Source organism: Myodes glareolus, chromosome 23 (genome assembly GCF_982192425.1).
Source record: "Myodes glareolus chromosome 23, mMyoGla1.1, whole genome shotgun sequence".
In the NCBI taxonomy this organism is placed as follows: domain Eukaryota; kingdom Metazoa; phylum Chordata; class Mammalia; order Rodentia; family Cricetidae; genus Myodes; species Myodes glareolus.
This window is the reverse complement of record NC_142048.1, coordinates 49,838,194-49,854,643: the sequence shown is the minus strand read 5'-3', so window position 1 is coordinate 49,854,643 and position 16,450 is coordinate 49,838,194. Positions and strand designations below refer to the sequence as shown.

Genomic DNA, 16,450 nt, shown 5'->3' with positions numbered 1-16,450 from the left:
ACTCTTCAGCAAGATAGGATCTTTGTCTGATAAAGGGCTCACTACCATCACCTGGGCACCTCTCAAGTATGCTTGTCTCTTCCATGTACAGAGGAACAACCGTTGGATGTTGAAACCCATTGTGCACTGTGTGTCCTCTCTAGAGAGAGGACATTGAAGCACATTTGGACCTTTACAAGGACCGAGGGTGGAGAGGTCCCCAGATCCCTTTGTGACTCTCTGGTATCTCCTTTGCCATGCATAGGTGAAATGCAAGGCCTGTGGGACCTTTGGTCACACCTCGAGGAGCAGCAGGTGCCCCACCAAGTGCGGCTATGGCCTCCTAGTGCCACAGCCTCTGAAAACCAGCAAGGAGAAAGAAAACCAGGATCCTCGCAGGCTCTTGGGTCTCCCAACACCAGGAACCATAAACCAGACTGAGAGAGACAAGAAACAGAAACAAGTCTCCGGACAGAGGTGAGTGATGGCCAAGGGCCAGGGTACATATGGAAGGGACTGGCAAGAGAGAAGGTGACAGCAAAGCTCATGGGGAAGCCATACCTCATCTTCTGCCCCCAAACATCTGAAAGGGGGCCAGAGAACTAGAAAGTAGTCTCCCCTTCTGAGACAAAAGCTGACGTGTTCCCACACCATTGTGTGCCCCACACAGTTCCAATGAGCAGCAGAGGAAGGCACCCTCTAAGGAATTTCCCATGGATAGTCCAAGGATGAACCAAGACTTCAACTTGGCGGTGAGTAAAAGACCTGATCCTGTCGAGGGAATTCTGTCTTCCTGGTCCTTGAAACATCATCCCTTTGCCTGCCATGGCGGGTCTTTGCTCGGCTCATATCCACTGTGCCCGTCAGATATAATAAACCTCTCTGGTGTGGCAGCATTGTTTTCCTGGGTCACTTCCGGAATTCAGACGGACTTGGGTTTTGACGTGGGACACTCTGCTGTGTGTGTGGTTCTCCTCCTTGTAGACCAGCTGTCCTAGAGGACAGGCAGCTTGTCCTTGTCTTCCTCACTTGTCCTTGAGCATGACCTTGGAGCTCAGTCTCCAGATCCTCCTCCTTTCTGAGCTCTGTATTATAAACATAGCCTGCCCCGTTAGCTTTCTGGCCCCCTTCCCCTCTGTCCACTGATTCTGCTCTTGCCATTAGGGCTCGACTTCCTGCTGCTGCTTCTAGAACCCAGACTTTGACTGGAGAACTCTTACTGGAGCCTACTGTTTGGACGCTAGAAACAGAAATACAATACACAAACAGACAGACACAAAAATGAGCTCATTTCTTTATACCTCCAACTGGGTCTAGAGTGTGTCTGGGAGTGACTCGTTTCCCAGTCAGGGAACCAAATGTTGAACTCTAGTGTCCAAACCGAGAAGGAGTCGCCCCCAGAGACCATTTCATATACCACAGCCGATGCAAAAGCATGAGGATTTTATTAATTCTGTCATGACAGGGTCCCCCAGCATTCGGGAAGCCGAGAGACCTCGAATAGCTGGTACAGTCTACTTTCAAAGGAGAAGGCCCCATAGAAACAAGAGGGGTTGTTCCTTGACCATTATGATTGGCTTATTCGAAAAGGGGTAATACCAATAGTTGGCTGGAGAGCTATTGTCAGAGCAGATGAGATAAGAGGTCATTTTGACTCTGTTTCCCAGGGGACTGAGTCAAAACATACGTGTATGGGTAATTGTTCAGGAACTGAGTACGTGCATGTGTAGCTGTTAGGTCCTTGGTTCCCAGGGGAGGAGGGGAAGCACTAAGGCACAGAGGCTGAGAGGGTTTGGAATTGTCAGAAATGGCTTCAGAATTGTCTAAAGTCTTACACTACATATCCCAACCTCTTCCTTCCCAATCTGTTGGCTACAGAGTTGACCCAAAAGACCATGCTGAGAGTCGGGGTCAAGGCAGGGCATCTAAGAATACCTACAAACAAGAGCTTCTCTGCTCTCATCCAGACCTTTTTGGTTTTTTCCAGAAGCCTTCGGCTGCCCATATTTCAGGCCAACCCCTGAGGATGCAATTCACCAGAATCTTTGGTGACTGCTGGATTTCCAGGTTCATCACAGTGGCCCCAGGACTTGGCATTGGAAGGGAAACACCTCCTTCTGCGTGTCCTGCCTCTCAGGAGAATGGCGAACGAACACGCTCCCAGATCCCATGGACTGTCCTCTATGAGGACCTTCAGGTCTCCTCGTCTTCAGAGGACAGTGATGGGGACTGAGTTGTCACCTGGAGAGATGTCACCTCTCTGTTCAGACTGGCCAGATGCCTCTGGGTTGTCACACAATGGCCTCTTCGGGAGTGAAAGGAATCCAAGTGGAAATGGATGTTCCTCTCCAGAATGAACTACGGAGATGACTGTAATAGCTCATGTTCACCTCAAAAGTGGCAACAAAACTGAGAACTCCTCCCTCCCATGCCTCGACTCACATCTCCATGCCCACAGCCTCAGCTCAGTGTGTACTCTGAACTATGAAGTGTGCCCCTGAGACATATTCTAAGGAGGTCACCTCTCTTCTCCTCGTCAATATCAGTGGCTTCTAGGAGACACTTTCCATAACCTCAATGCCCCTACATATCTTCTAATTGTCATGTTTTGATATTATAAAGTTTTATCATTAAAATTGTCATAGAAATTATGGATATTCCAGGGTTTTCCTGTGCCCAGAACATGGGGTTTTTTTCAAATACCTATTGTTCAATAAAAAAATAATCCACAGATGCAAGTGACATTCAAACCTACCACATCGGGTGTGCCACACAGACACTGTGCACACACACAGTCACCTTATGATCACAAGACCATTGAGAGGTAAGACAATCTGTAGGCCTTGTCATCTTAGCTATCCCTGTGTTGCTGAAGTGTTTGGCCTGATTGTCATCCTGATATATAGGGACAACTACCATAAGGTACGGAACTCTGGGCACCGAAGCTCGGAGTTTCCGGAGGGCTGTGAATTTACAGTTACACTAGAATTGACTAACTCACGAAATGAGATGTTCTCTGTCTTTGTCTCTGTCTCTCCCTATATATCTCTAAAACGCAAACACATACAAACATAAACCCACACACACACACACACACACACACACACACACACACTTGTACACATGCACACAATTTCCACCCTGGCTTTTGGCTTACAGCCATTCATGTCAATACCCACTGCCCTTTGGTAACTTGCATACTTAAGACACAGTCTCACACTGACTGGATGCTCTAACAGCTTGGATCTTTTTGCTGGCTAGCAGGATCAGGGATGTGTGTGTCTTGAGCCTACTAGATTGAAAGAGGGCTAACTGTTGTATAGGGTTTTTTCCCCCAACCAACATAAGCTCAGGTAACTGTGTTGGGGCATCCCCTGCTGCATCCTCCTCTGTCCTATCATAACCTCTGCTCCCTGGGTGCTACCGTGCTCTACGGGCTGCTGGGCTCTCAGGTGAGGTCATTTCCTCGCTATCAACTCTTTCTGACTTCTCCAACAGCTCTCTTTTGCTTCGTGCTCCATTCCTGACTTCACTTGCTCGAGCAAGGGTCCTCCCGGGATCTTAATTGGTATGGGTTTGATGTCCTTGAGCCACGAGTCAGCAACTGTGTGCCTGTTGTCCCTGTTCTATAAACTCCACGTCTGCAAACTCGACATCTGCAAAGACAAGATGGCTGGAGACGGCCTTGATGGACAGGTACTTCCTGATTCTAACTCTCCCTAAGGACACACATTATACACCCTCTGAGTTGAGGTCAGTCCTCTGCTCAGAACACTTTCTTCAGCACCTTGAAGGGAAAGCCTCGTGTTCTGCAGCTCAAAGCAGCCCAGGCAGAACCCAACCTCAAGGTCACATTTGGCCTCAATTGATCTCACCTGAGACAAATCCACAAACGTAACATTTCCTTCTTGCTATCTGTCTACACTTGCATTGCAACTCATTGCCATGGAGGATGGGGGATTTTTGAAAAAATTATGTCAATCTACAAGTCATAGTCAATTCCAGGCTACCCTGGCCTAGGTTTTGAGACCTGACTCGATGGTAAACACTAATCACTAGCTGATGATAATCACTACCAATCCCCCCCTTACCGCCCCTCATCACTACCATACCCTCAACAAAGGAAACAACACAAATTAATCAAGCAAAGAGATTCAGTCACAAAACTGAAACCAACCTGATCCAAACCAAGCAAAACGAAAAGAAAAAAGAGAAACCACGCTAAAAGTGAAACAAACAAAAACCACAGTAAAAGAAAAATCTCTATCCACACAAAGAATGTAGTATGAATGACGAGCCTCTGACTTTCATGCTATGGCCTGCAAATACGTGTCTGTCGAAGACACAGCCACCCAAAGGCATTTATTGTGTTGGACCTCAACATCACATCACGTTTCAATGTGTTTGCATGCTTCCCGGCAGATGATCTTAGCACTGGCAGAAAACTCTTGCTGGGTCTGCAGTGGAATTTGCTCTTTGAAACTCTGTCCATGGTTCTGGAGCTTCACACGAGCACTAAGAAAATCACGGAGGCTTCCAGGCCAGTTTAGAGCAGGTGATTTTCAATCAAGGTAGAGATCAAAGGGCGGGTGAGTCTCACTCCTCAAGGCTGGCCTTTCCTACATAGATGACGTCACAGATCTTGTGAGCAGCCTGGCAGGAGAGTTCTCAGCCAGTCTCCTGAAAGCAGCCTCCTGTCTGGTGTGAGGGTCCAGGTTGCACTGCTGGCAGAACCCGCTGCGTAGACCTGGAGGAGACAGCTAGCTCTCAGCTGGCAGTATTATCACATGACTGACTCACACTTAGCCATGAGTCAGGAGGCACACATGCATTTGGGGGCTTCAGGACCACTGCAGCCCAGAGAGCCCAGCGGGAAGCTAAGAAGTGAAGACGGCCCATGTCTAAGAACGTTCCACCACCATAAGATGAGAACTCTAGGGTAAGTGGAGGCCTATACTTGTGTGTCCAGGGGTGTATACCAAGAGGCTGTCCCAGAACTATGAACTTGGAAGGATTAGGTCTTTTTTCATTTGGACACCCGAGAGCATTAAGGGCCTTAGTTCTATGGCCTGTCTGGTACTTCCAATCTGCATTCAGTTTTGCTGATATCTTTTTGTCTAGAATGGTCCACGGCCCTGTTACACTTGTCTCTTTGATCAAATACACTTGTCACTTACGGGTTCAAAATTCAACTGTCTGTTGTTTAAACTCTATCTATGGTTTGTGCCCTCTCTGGAGAGAGAAGATTGAAGGGCATTGGGACCTTGCCTGGGACTGAGCATGGAGTGGTGCCCGCATCCCTTTGTGGTTCTCTAACCAGTCCTTTGCCATTCCCAGCTGAAATGCAGAGACTGTGGGACCTTTGGTCACACCTCGAGGAACAGCAGGTGCCCCACCAAGTGCGGCTATGGCCTCCTCGTGCCACAGCCTCTGAAAACCAGCAAGGAGAAAGAAAACCAGGATCCTCGCAGGCCCTTGGGTTTCCCAACACCAGGAACCATAAACCAGGCTGAGAGAGAAACGAAAACAAGTCACCGGACAGAGGTGAGCGATGGCCAAGGGCCAGGGTACGTATGGAAGGGGCTGGCAAGAGAGAAGGTGACAGCAGAGCTCACGGGGAAGCCATACCTCATCTTTTGTCCCCAAACACTCCATTGAGTTCCTCCATGAATTTCTTCAAGTCTCCTCGTCTTCATCAGACAGTGATGGTGGAGGCTAAGCCGTCACCTGGAAGGAAGATCCACCTCCCTTTTCAGACTTCCCAGAGGCTTCTAGATTAGCACAGAATGAGCATGAATCTTTGTGATTCAAACCCAAGTTATCTTTAAATAAGCTCTGACAGTTCCCCTGACACTGCCTGCCTCTCACTGAAACAGAATGTTCCAAACAAGATTGACAGCAGTCCTGGTGCTCCCATAGGCCATGCTAGGGGAATCCCTTTGCTAGGGGAATCCAGAAGGTGCATTCACTTCTTGGCTCACTGGTCTCTTTTGTGACCCAACCTACTTGGACTCTGATGTGAGACCATTCACCACCCCACACCTCAACTTCAACTCTGCTTTCCTCTATGAGTCCAGAACTGTGCAACCCGATAGATTCTCCAGCCTGGATTTTGCAATATACCTGACCTTGTCAGCATCCACTGCAGAGCCCAGGCCATGGATGGCATTAGTGAAGGCATCAAACTGTGGTGTTTCCCTCCCCAGCCCCCGCTTTCTCTCTCACTCGCTCTCCTCCCTCCCTCCCTCCTTCTTTTTTCCTTCCCCATTTGTCTGTGTTGCCATGAGAGTTTCTGTGTTGCAATCATGTGACAATAAAGGCACCTTGAGCTTTACATCAGCACGTGCAAGCCCTTGGTAAATGTTACTTTCTGCCTGTATTTTTTTCCTGTGAATTGTGTGCTTGGGAAGGTTGTCTCACACTGATGGGACAGTTTGGTCAGCCTAGCTGGCTAGCACACTCCAAGGACCTGGCCTTACCTAGTACTGTATTGGTTTCTATGACATACCCACTGGTGTCTGTGTGCCGTTGTCCCAGTTCAGAGTAGTGACATGCTTGCACAGGCTAGACATCTGGAAAGGACCCTGGTGAACATAGTCAGCCTGCTTCTAAATGTCCTAAAGTCAACTTCTTAAAAACACGGGCTGTTGGTTCGTGTCACTCTTTTCAGCTCCTGAGAGGTAAAGGCATTGTGCTCTGCAATTCAAAGCCAGCCTAGGCCGACATAAGTTCGAGTTCAGTGTGGACCACAAGAGTTCTTGTTTCAGAAACAAACACAATAGTAGCATTTGCCTGGTATGGTGTATCTAAACATTAACTTTATCTCTTTGCAGAGGGAGGCAGGAGAATTGCTAAAGAAATCATGCCAGTCTGAACTACAAAGTGCATTCCAGGCAACCCTGGCCTAGGACTGAGACCTCCTTTATGGTAAACATAATCCTCGCAGTATTCTTTTCTGTTTAATGTTCATTTTGTAATTTTAAACATTTGTCATGAATTTACATTGTTTCCAACATTTCTTTATGGAGAAAAAACACAAACTTAGGAAATTACTATGTTTTAAGAGGGGCTCTCGAGATAAGTCCGTCCTCTGGTTGGATGGTGTAAAAGTCCATTTGCACCAATCATGCAGGCATGGAGCCTTGCACACCCAGAGGTTGATATAAGTCATGGGTGAGCACCTGAGACTCTTCAGTGCTGCTTCTAGAACCCCACCCCATGGCTGTGAGCTCCTTTCCTGGGCCGGCCTCCCTCTCCAAGAGTATGGAGGGCTTGCCTCAACCACAGCCTGGATGCCCTGCCTCAGGCTCCTACATAACAAGGCCAACTGCGGTTCAAGGCTCAGCTTCTCAGTCCCGGGAATGTGAGGAGTCTGCAAAACACTGCGGTGAATACAGAGCAGAAAGGAAGCATCACACACATTGCCCACTGCAGCCCGAGGAAAGGGCGAGGAGACTGCTATCCGGGCAGCCATGGGCAGACTGTGGCCTTGTTTGCTTTACTTCACAGACAAGGTGTATCTCATCATTGATTAGACCTCCCTTCTGCTTAAGATCATTGAAATCCCAAACCCAGGGAATAAGGGCAACAGAGGGCAGGGTTGCCTTAGGCCAGAGTGAGGGGAGGACTAAAGTTCTCCAACCATTCTTGCTATCTTTTAGCCCCATGAGGTCTTAAAGGCCTCACTATGAGCACCCATGCACTCACTAGGAACTAGTGAGTCTAGTGTAACCTGTTCCCCAACTGGTCAGCACCCCTATTAATCTCCTGGCTATACATCACCTGGTCAATAACTCTCTGGGTTTGACCCGTGTATCTGTACATAATTCAAACAAGTCAACCACATCCTCCACGAGGACCCAGGTACACCACACTCTCTTGTTCCTAAAAGCATGAACCTCACAGCCATGCTTGTTCACTGTGGTCCACCGAGTTAGCTGTGTGCTTCTACCCTGGGCTGTGAAGACATTTGACTGCTTGATCTTATTCTGGTGTGGGGATGCGGGGCTCCACCATCTCACACTGTGTAAGACAGGGATCTCTTTCTCAGTAGTGGGGTTACTAGAGAGTGATCAGGATAGAGGGCTGCTTGAACCACAAAGCATCTGAGAAGCCGGCTTACAGCAAGTTGTGTGCAGATGGACAGCCGCAGAGGCCAGCAGCCTTGCCTGTGCCCGGTAGGCACGGCTGTACTTCTGGGCAATGCGATAAGTTTAACCCTGAAAATCTGAGTGAAGGAACAAAGGGCATCGTCTGGAGGTCAAAGGGAGAAGAAATATTTGAGAAACACCCTCCTGCTGTTTCACTCCTGCTCCCAGCACCAAACGATCTCACAGAATGTCAAAACTCAAGTGACTGCTGTGAAATTAGGCTGATAGGAGACGTGAATGACTGAAACTCAAACTGTGCACTAGAGAGCCCTGTTCCTTCTCACTTGTCGCATACAAAGAGTCCTCACTGGTGTTACTGAGAGGGGTTCTCCCTTTCCGAATCTCCACTGAAGATCCTGCATACACCGGGACTGCGTACTTCCTCATCCTGACTGAGGAGCAGCTTAAAGTAGGACAACTTCGTTGGGGCTCACAATCTGAGGGCAGGGTGGGGAGAGGCTTCCATCATGGCCGGGGAAGTCTGATGGCTGGAGCCTGGAACAGTTGGTCACTTTGGATCTGTAACCTTCGGAGAATGAATAGGAAGTGGAGCGGGACTCTAAAACCTTAAGGCCCACCCTGGTGACCCAGTTCCCTGTACTGTTCCACTGTAGGAAGGTTCCCCAGCCTTCCAAAACAGCCCCGAGGCTCTGTGGATGATCGGTCCAACACATCCGATGTGGGGGGAGTGCATTTCCTGCTCAAACCACACCGGAATCCGAAGCTCACGAGCTAAAGGAACACAGATTTCCCAGTTCAGGCCCTGATGGGTCAGTGTCTGTGCACACACCACACACACCCTCCTGGATGCCAAAGGAAAGAGTAACAAGTGAAGACTGCATCGTTCGCTTCCCCTGGGGTATCCCAGAGGGCACAGAGGAGAAGACTGCCCCATGTAGTACCCTGACAGTAGAAAATGCCACAAAGACATGAAATACATGATTCCGTCAAACCAGAGGGAAAGTCACAGCCACTGTCCCTCTCCTCACACTAGAACAGATGGGAACAACACAAAATATTTGCGGTGAATACTGTTATAAACTCGTCACACAAGAGAAAGAGGCCATGCAACAGGGCTCACGTGGAGGGTCTTTTTCACTCGGGGAAGGGAACGGGAAAAGGGAGGAGGGAAAGGGAAGACAAGCCTCTGGTGACAGGAATGGCAGAAGAGGAGAGAGACAGAGAGTCAGACAGAAGCAGAGAAAGAGAGAGGGGAGGTGGGCAAGGCTCACCTTTTAAAGGGGAACGTAGTAAATGTGCACACGTGGTGTACTTAGTGGCAGCAGCTGAGGACACACCATGTCAGGACCCTAAGGGCAGGCCAGTACAGATGCCTGAATACTAATAAATACCATTCTCCTGGTCACAAGCCAGGTCAGTTCATCTCTTGTGCTGCAGCAGCTGATTCTCTGGCCCAAGGAATCAGAATCTCTGGGGCTGTGATTCTGCACTGCAAGGAAACCTGTGTGTAGTTGTATATGCAAGAGCCCAATTATTAAATGTTGTTCATGGCCTGGGGCACGGTGTCTCTTCACAGCAGTAGAACCACCAATTGGGACAGGGCTGCGTGAGTTCTAGCTGGTATTAATAAAAACCCAGAGTCAGCTATTAGGGGAATCAGAGAAGCAGAGCAGCCAGCCACGAGTTCTTACCTCTACTGAATCCTCAGACCAAAGGGGCGATCCTGTCCCATTTAATCCTCAGACTTAACGCTGTCTCTACAAAACCTCAGACTGTATCTGAGCTCGCCTCCTTCTGCCTTATATTCCTTTCTCTGCCCAGTCTTATCGCTCCTGTCTCCACTTCCCTAGTGCTGGGATTAAAGGCAGGGGATCCCAAGTGCTGGGATCACCTTTGTGTGAGTTCTCTTTTAGACATATTCAGTCTCGTGTAGCCCAGGGTGGCTTTCAACTCACAGAGCTCCATCTACCTCTGTCTTCCAAGTGCTGGGATTAAAGGTGTGTGCCACCACTGCCTGGCCTCTACGGCTAACTAGTGGCTTAGCTCTGCATTCTGAGCTTCACGGAAGCTTTATTTGTTAGATCACAAACAAAATACCACTACAGGACAGTCACTCTGTTTATCAAAGCAACAGAAACCCAATTAAGACAATATCCAAAGTGATGAATAAGTTAAAATAGCTTTAAAATGTGGTTTTCCTTTGCTGCAGTGTTTTGGGTTTGTGTGTGTGTGTGCGTGTGCGTGTGCGTGTGTGTGTCAGAAACAATAAACTTGTTCCCAGAACATGCTTAGTTGAGGACTCCAACATTTACATTTTCTCAGGATTCATATCAATATATTGCCCCCGAGTCAAGGGCTCACTTGAAGGACAGACAGCCTGAATGTCAGCTCAGGTTAAACAAGGAAAGCTGTAGAATCTTTGCCTGGGTCTTATCAAAACCACTCACCCTGGTCAGTGACCAGAGTCTGCTAGGGAGTCCACGCAGTGTGCTGAAGGTGACCCCCAAATCACTCAGCACCCCCTTCAGGCACTGACATATATAACATTATCTTTTACACCTAATCCATATTTCTCCAGAGGGTAAATAAATTTTATTCTATGGTTCATGTTATTATTTTACTTTAGTGGCAAGGAAACTCAAAGTCAAACTGTAACCAGGTTGTAGGAACTACTAGGGGCTGTGACAGCTAGTCTCCACGGAAGAGGGGGGAGTACACACAGCCCTTCCCAGCACTCCACAATGGAGTAGAAGCAAGTGTGTTAATATACACAAACAAAAAGGTCACAGCATCTGCACTCTAATGGCTTCCTGGGGTTTTCCTACTGACATCGCTTCCTAATATTTTTCCTTTAATTTTATATATTTATATATATATATATATATAATAAGTATATATTTTATATATATATAAAAGCAAGGAATCTAAAGATTCTGATTTCATTACAGAACAAGATTTAGAGAAGGAAGGAAGGATGACGGGAGCTCCTTCAGCCAATATTTGGTAAGTCATCAGGTACATTAAGGTAAAGATGACTGCGACATTCTAGAGACATACAGGCCTCTCTACGACTCCCCAGAATTCAAGAACAACTGCTGATGTACCCAGAGCTCTAGCTCCCATCTGGCACCTGCACAGCATCTTGGTGTCCATGGTTCTCCACAGGCTCCCCCTGTCAGCAGCCCCGGACACCTTCACGTGTGTGTGTGTGTGTGTGTGTGTGTGTGTGCACATATAGTAGGGTGGGGTGACTAGGCTCAATCAGGTCTTGAATGCCCACAAATTGTGAAGTCAGCTATGGGCTCTCCTCAGGATGGAAGATACATCCTTGTTGTCACTTGTATCTAAAAATGTGCCCCTAAAAGCCCATGTATTAAAGGCTGAATTATCATATAATGAGGACTCTAACTTCACCAACGTAATTGGAAAAAATTTCACATATTTGAAAATTGAACTAAAGATTTGTAAATAGCAAATGTAAAAGTAGAAAAAAATGAAATTACAATGGATGTCAGGAAAGATATTTCTTTTTAGATCCACCCTCTCTTTGTAGCTAGAACTACCTTTGAGCTTACTTGGTGGTTCAAACAGGCCTTCAACTTCTGATCCCCCTGCTTAGCCTCCCAAGGGATGGTATCATCGGCATGTCTACCTCATAACACAGTTTAATTGAATGATGCTTAAAATCTTAAAATGCAGGGACGTAAAAAAGGAAATTGTCTTAAGCAGAGAAATAAATTAAGCCTTGGGATCTTATCATTTGCCTCCTGGATCAGCCTGGAAGACATTACTACTAAATGAAGTCAGACACAGAAGAAAACTATTGCCTGATCTCACTCACATGTGGAATCTAAGAAGAAAAATCTGAATATATAGAAACAGAATAAAACAATGGTGGGGTAGAAATGGGTGAAATGTGATGAAGCAAATATCTGGGATACATGCTTCTTGATAAAACTGTGTTGCCTTGAAGATTTTTGATAAGTAAATTTTGGGTGTTCTTAACGTATTATCCCTCAAAGGATAAACACCTCTGTGAAATAACAGATTTGTTAATTTTCTGTGCTATAGCAAAAGTTTCACTATGGTAAAAAAAAAAATAAGTTCTAGTGCTGAAAATGAAAAACTCAATTGAGGAGCTTAATAGTAGATTTGAGCCGATGGGGAAAGAACACATGAAGTCAAAAGCAGATCCACTGAGATTGTCTAGTCCAAATGACAGAAATAAGGAAGCAAAAGAACAAAACTTCAGAAACTCGTGGGCCACCATCTGCTCCAAGCATGTGAATAATTTAAATCCCAGAAAGAAGAAATGGGATAAAATGACAAAACCTGTCTGAAATTGGATGAAAAACCAGATAAAGTCTTCAACTATCCAAGGATCCCAACAGAAACACCTAGCATAAACTAAAAGAAGCATAGACCAAGACATGCCTAGTCAAACTACCAAATGTCAAAGACAAACAGAGCAAGCGACAAGAGCCCTTCGTCACATACATATGACCCCATGAAGCATGGTTCAGAGATCCTTCCGGAAACAACCCGACGGAATATGAGATACAGTTACTATTGCTGAAGTCCAAGATGAAAGGTGTCACCATCTTTCCAACCTTCTGGGTGCTCTCTCCTTTCACAGGTCTCTCACCGAGGGCCCCACGTTAGCCTCCACCCTGTGACTCAGAACTGAGTACAAAGGGGTCACTGTGAGGAGGGAGGGGTGGGCCCAAGAGAGGCATCACTAGGATTCTGATGTGACAAAGACTGCCTGCCTCCGTGAGGGCTACGGAGCTTTCCCAGTTGGGGAAACAGCTAAGCAGTAAGTAACCTCAAAATAAGTCCTAGCCTGGTATGTTTATGAAGACCAGGCATGTTTTTATTGAATTTCAAAGTATCTACATAGACACATATAGGCAGTTTTCTACTGTTCTTGATATATAATGCATTTATACTTGATTTTACTGATTTTATTTATTTTAAGAGCATTCTTTTTTACATTCGTTTGTGTGTGTAGGTGTGAGGGTGTCACCACTGTGCATGTGCGGAGGACAGAGAACATAACCTATTGTGATACTCATAATTATTAAGATAAATGTAAATCAAACTTGTCCAGAAAAATGATAATTTAATGTTTGGCTTTCTTCATAATTAACAACCTGTAGGTAGGAGTTGGCTCGCTCCTTCCGTTATGTGGCTTCCAGGAACCAAATGCAGGTCTTTTGGCTCAGTAGCAAGTGCTTTTCCCCACTAAGCTACCTTGACAGCCCCTGCCCCCCTCCCCAAGACAATGCAGTGGTAGCGGGAGAAAAACTGGGGGACAATTTTTCCTCTTATATTCTAATCCGGGAAATTGCCATCAGTTCAGCTGCTGTTTCTTGACCATCTACTCTGAAGCAGAAACTACGCTAGGCACTGTGCCTAGGGATGGGAGATGGGGCTACTCACTGGACAGGAGGGCGGCCCTGAGTCTCGGTGGCCGTGAGGAGAGGGGGTCTCCTTGCCTAAATCTGAAAGAATCCGTTAGGTCAGTTAGTTCAAGCTATCTAGGGAAAGGGGACTAATGGAGAACTTAGCATCTCCCAGGGATTCTAGATCAAGAACCATACGATGACATGAGCAGAATCAAAGTTCTAAATTCAGTTATAGTCATCCAACATTGTTTTACTAGCTCCCAGGTTACAGAGACAGCAGGAAGACACATCCAAACATAATGTCAAGTATGTCAGGTAACGGTAGGACGCTGGCACGTAGACACAGAGAGGGAGAAATAAGAACTGGAGCCCACCCCAGAAAGTGAAGGAAGCCTTAGAGGGGACACAATTGGTGCTTTGGTACAGAGGTAAAACTGCTCACGTTGTAACTAGAGAACTAGCTATATGCCACATGGAACAGAGTGGAGAGACAGAAGGAAGCAAAGAGACAGACAAGCGGCAGTCGGTTGGCTTTGATTTGCAGCCTCTGGAGTCTTTGACTGCTTGAAAGCAAATGTGACGCACCAGGACAAATTTTTAGAAATTCATGCAGGAGGGGGGAAGGCTATGCCGTGTAGGCAGAGAATCTGGACCACAAGACCAACAGTAGCGACCAGGCAGGAGGGGAAAAGACATCCTACCCGGAAGTGGCCATGGGAAGATGGAACAGGAAATGTGTGCCTACCTCCAAGAGATGTAAAGAATCAGAACTGATAGGGCTTGGTGTCTGAGGAGAAGTCTGGTATAGGAGAAGATCAGAGGTGAGCCTCAGGTTTCTGGTGTGTGTTACTGGAGAGAGGGGAGGTCAACATCCATACACACCATAGCCACTATCTCTTCATGTATGCACATGCATCATGTACACACACACACACACACACACACACACACACACACACACACACGCCTCCTTCCATTGGTGGGGTTCACTATCCAATTCCCAGGTGTCTTACAACAACTTGAACATGTGAGACACCCAGTGTGAGTGAGCATGAAGATGCACACAGTGGGGGGAAGAGAGGAAGAGGGAGGGAAGGAGGGAGAGAGGAAAAAAAAGAGGAAAGAGGGAGGGAGAGAAAGGGAAGGAGGGAGAGAGGGTCTTTATTTTCTCATCCCAAGCCAAAAGAGAAAGAAAAACACAGGGAAGGTCTGGAAAACCCCCTGCAAATGTCCCATGCTGCTCTACACTGCAGTGCTTTGGTGAGGGCCACTGAGGACAAACCCCAGCTTCTGAGAAGCACACAATGTGATCTCTGCACCTGAGTGTACACACTGTCTGCATTCAGCTTTCCCTGAACTCTAAGCCTTCATCTTTCTCACTCTGTGATAGCCTTGGTAGTTATCTGAATTGTGGATTGTCCTGATAAACACTACCTCGGATATATAAGTGTTGAAAATGCTCATCCTCTTCGTTTGCCTCCTCTTTCCTTTCCTGCCCTTCCCTTCCTTTCCCCTCTTCCCTCCCCTCCTTCCTCTTTCCCTTTCTTCTTCTCTCCTTCCCCTTACTTCCCTTTCTCTTCTCTTCCCATTTCTTCTCATCTTCCTCTTTACTCTCTTCTCTTCCCCTTCCTGGTGTGAAATATTTTACAAATCTTTTTTTATATGATGTGTTTGCAGCCACTTCCCAAGCAAAGAAACAGAACACTGCCAACCCCTCTGAGGCCCTTCTCGGGCGCTCACCAATCATCTCTTTGTTGTTCCCCAGTAGTTCTGCCACGAACCACCTTAAATTATCACATCATCTTTGTGCACTTTGGTTCCTAGTTTAGCACTGTTGTTTTTGTTGGGCGAAGATTATTTGTGGACTGCTAGACCTTGTATCCCTGATCAAGTAGCTCAGAGCCATGGCCACCGAGTGTTCTTCTGTACTAAGTCTTGCCTCTCACAAAGAGAGCAGTGATTAAATTTTCCGCTATCAGACAGGATGCCTCCCATACTCATGGACGTGTTCTCTCTGGTGTACTCGCAGGGTTTGACCAACTGACCTGGAGGGCCAACAGACTAATCGCCAACACAGCCACCCACCATTCCGGCTGACTGGAAGATGTTTCCCTTCAAGGTGAGCAAATGGATGGGGCTGGCTTGCCTCCGGTCCCTGGTGCTGTCCCCACCCAGTATTCGTCAGAAGAAACTAATACACAAGATGCAAGAGGAAAAGGCTTTTCGAGAGGAGATAAAAACTTTCCATGAGAAAATAAAAGACTTCCGGGAAGAGATATGGGATTTCAGAGGCAAGATCCGGGCTTTCCGGAGCCAGATCCTGGGTTTCCAGGGGGAGGAAAGACCATTCTGGGAAGAAGAGAAGACCTTCTGGAGAGAAGAAAAGACCTTCTGGGAAATGGAAAAATCTTTCCTGGAAGAAGAAAAGGCTTTCTGGAAAAAATACGGAATCTTCTGGAAAGAGGACAAGGCCTTCTGGAGAGAGGACAATGCTTTAAGGGAAAGAGACCGGAATCTCCTTCAGGAGGACAAGGCCCTACTGGAGGAGGAAAAGGCCTTGTGGGTAGAGGAAAGAGCCCTGCTTGCAGAAAAGAGGGCTCTCTGGGAGGATAAAAAGTCTCTCTGGGAGGAAGAGCACGCCCTTTGGGAGGAAGAGAAAGCCCTCTGGGTGGAAGGCCGTGGCTTCCAAATCCTCGGGGAGCAGAGACCCCAGAATGCTCCTCACCGTGCCAATGAAGAGCCACAGTCAACAGTCTTCCCCCGAGGGCGCGCATAGTGAACACTAGACACGCAGGACCACGGGGTACAGCCATCACTGGCAGGGCTCCAAGACCAGGGTGGCCCCATGTACTAGAGTAAATAGACACTAATTTGTCTCTTTGCCGTGAGAGAGATAATAAAGGCCTGAGGAGAGGTTTGAAAAATGGCTCTTCACAGGTTGGCTGCATCCTC

At 47.1% G+C, this 16,450-nt stretch overlaps 1 protein-coding gene and 1 long non-coding RNA gene across 5 annotated transcripts; one reads left to right on the top strand and one right to left on the bottom strand.

Moving 5' to 3' along the window:
- Positions 1-4,313: 4,313 nt before the first annotated feature.
- LOC125414553 (uncharacterized) lies at positions 4,314-7,687 on the bottom strand. Its single transcript, XR_007236301.3, has 2 exons — positions 6,488-7,687; positions 4,314-5,750 (listed from the first exon to the last, which is right to left on the bottom strand). It is a non-coding gene; the product is annotated as an uncharacterized LOC125414553 (long non-coding RNA).
- Positions 7,688-12,821: 5,134 nt separating this feature from the next.
- On the top strand, positions 12,822-16,450 carry Ccdc70 (coiled-coil domain containing 70). 4 transcript variants are annotated; one of them, XM_048456629.3, is made up of 2 exons: positions 12,822-12,906; positions 15,528-16,450. In XM_048456629.3, exon 2 carries the CDS (start codon positions 15,603-15,605, stop codon positions 16,272-16,274), a length of 672 nt encoding a protein of 223 aa, XP_048312586.1. In that variant the 5' UTR covers positions 12,822-12,906; positions 15,528-15,602; the 3' UTR covers positions 16,275-16,450. The 4 variants fall into 4 exon arrangements, with proteins under 4 accessions (XP_048312586.1, XP_048312587.1, XP_048312588.1 ...); XM_048456630.2 differs by lacking the exon at positions 12,822-12,906 and adding an exon at positions 13,722-13,813; XM_048456631.2 differs by lacking the exon at positions 12,822-12,906 and adding an exon at positions 13,746-13,804.

What these genes read in the sequence shown, in the direction of transcription:
- Ccdc70 (XM_048456629.3), top strand. Translation starts at nt 15,603, where the DNA reads ATGTTTCCCTTCAAGGTGAGCAAATGGATGGGGCTGGCTTGCCTCCGG.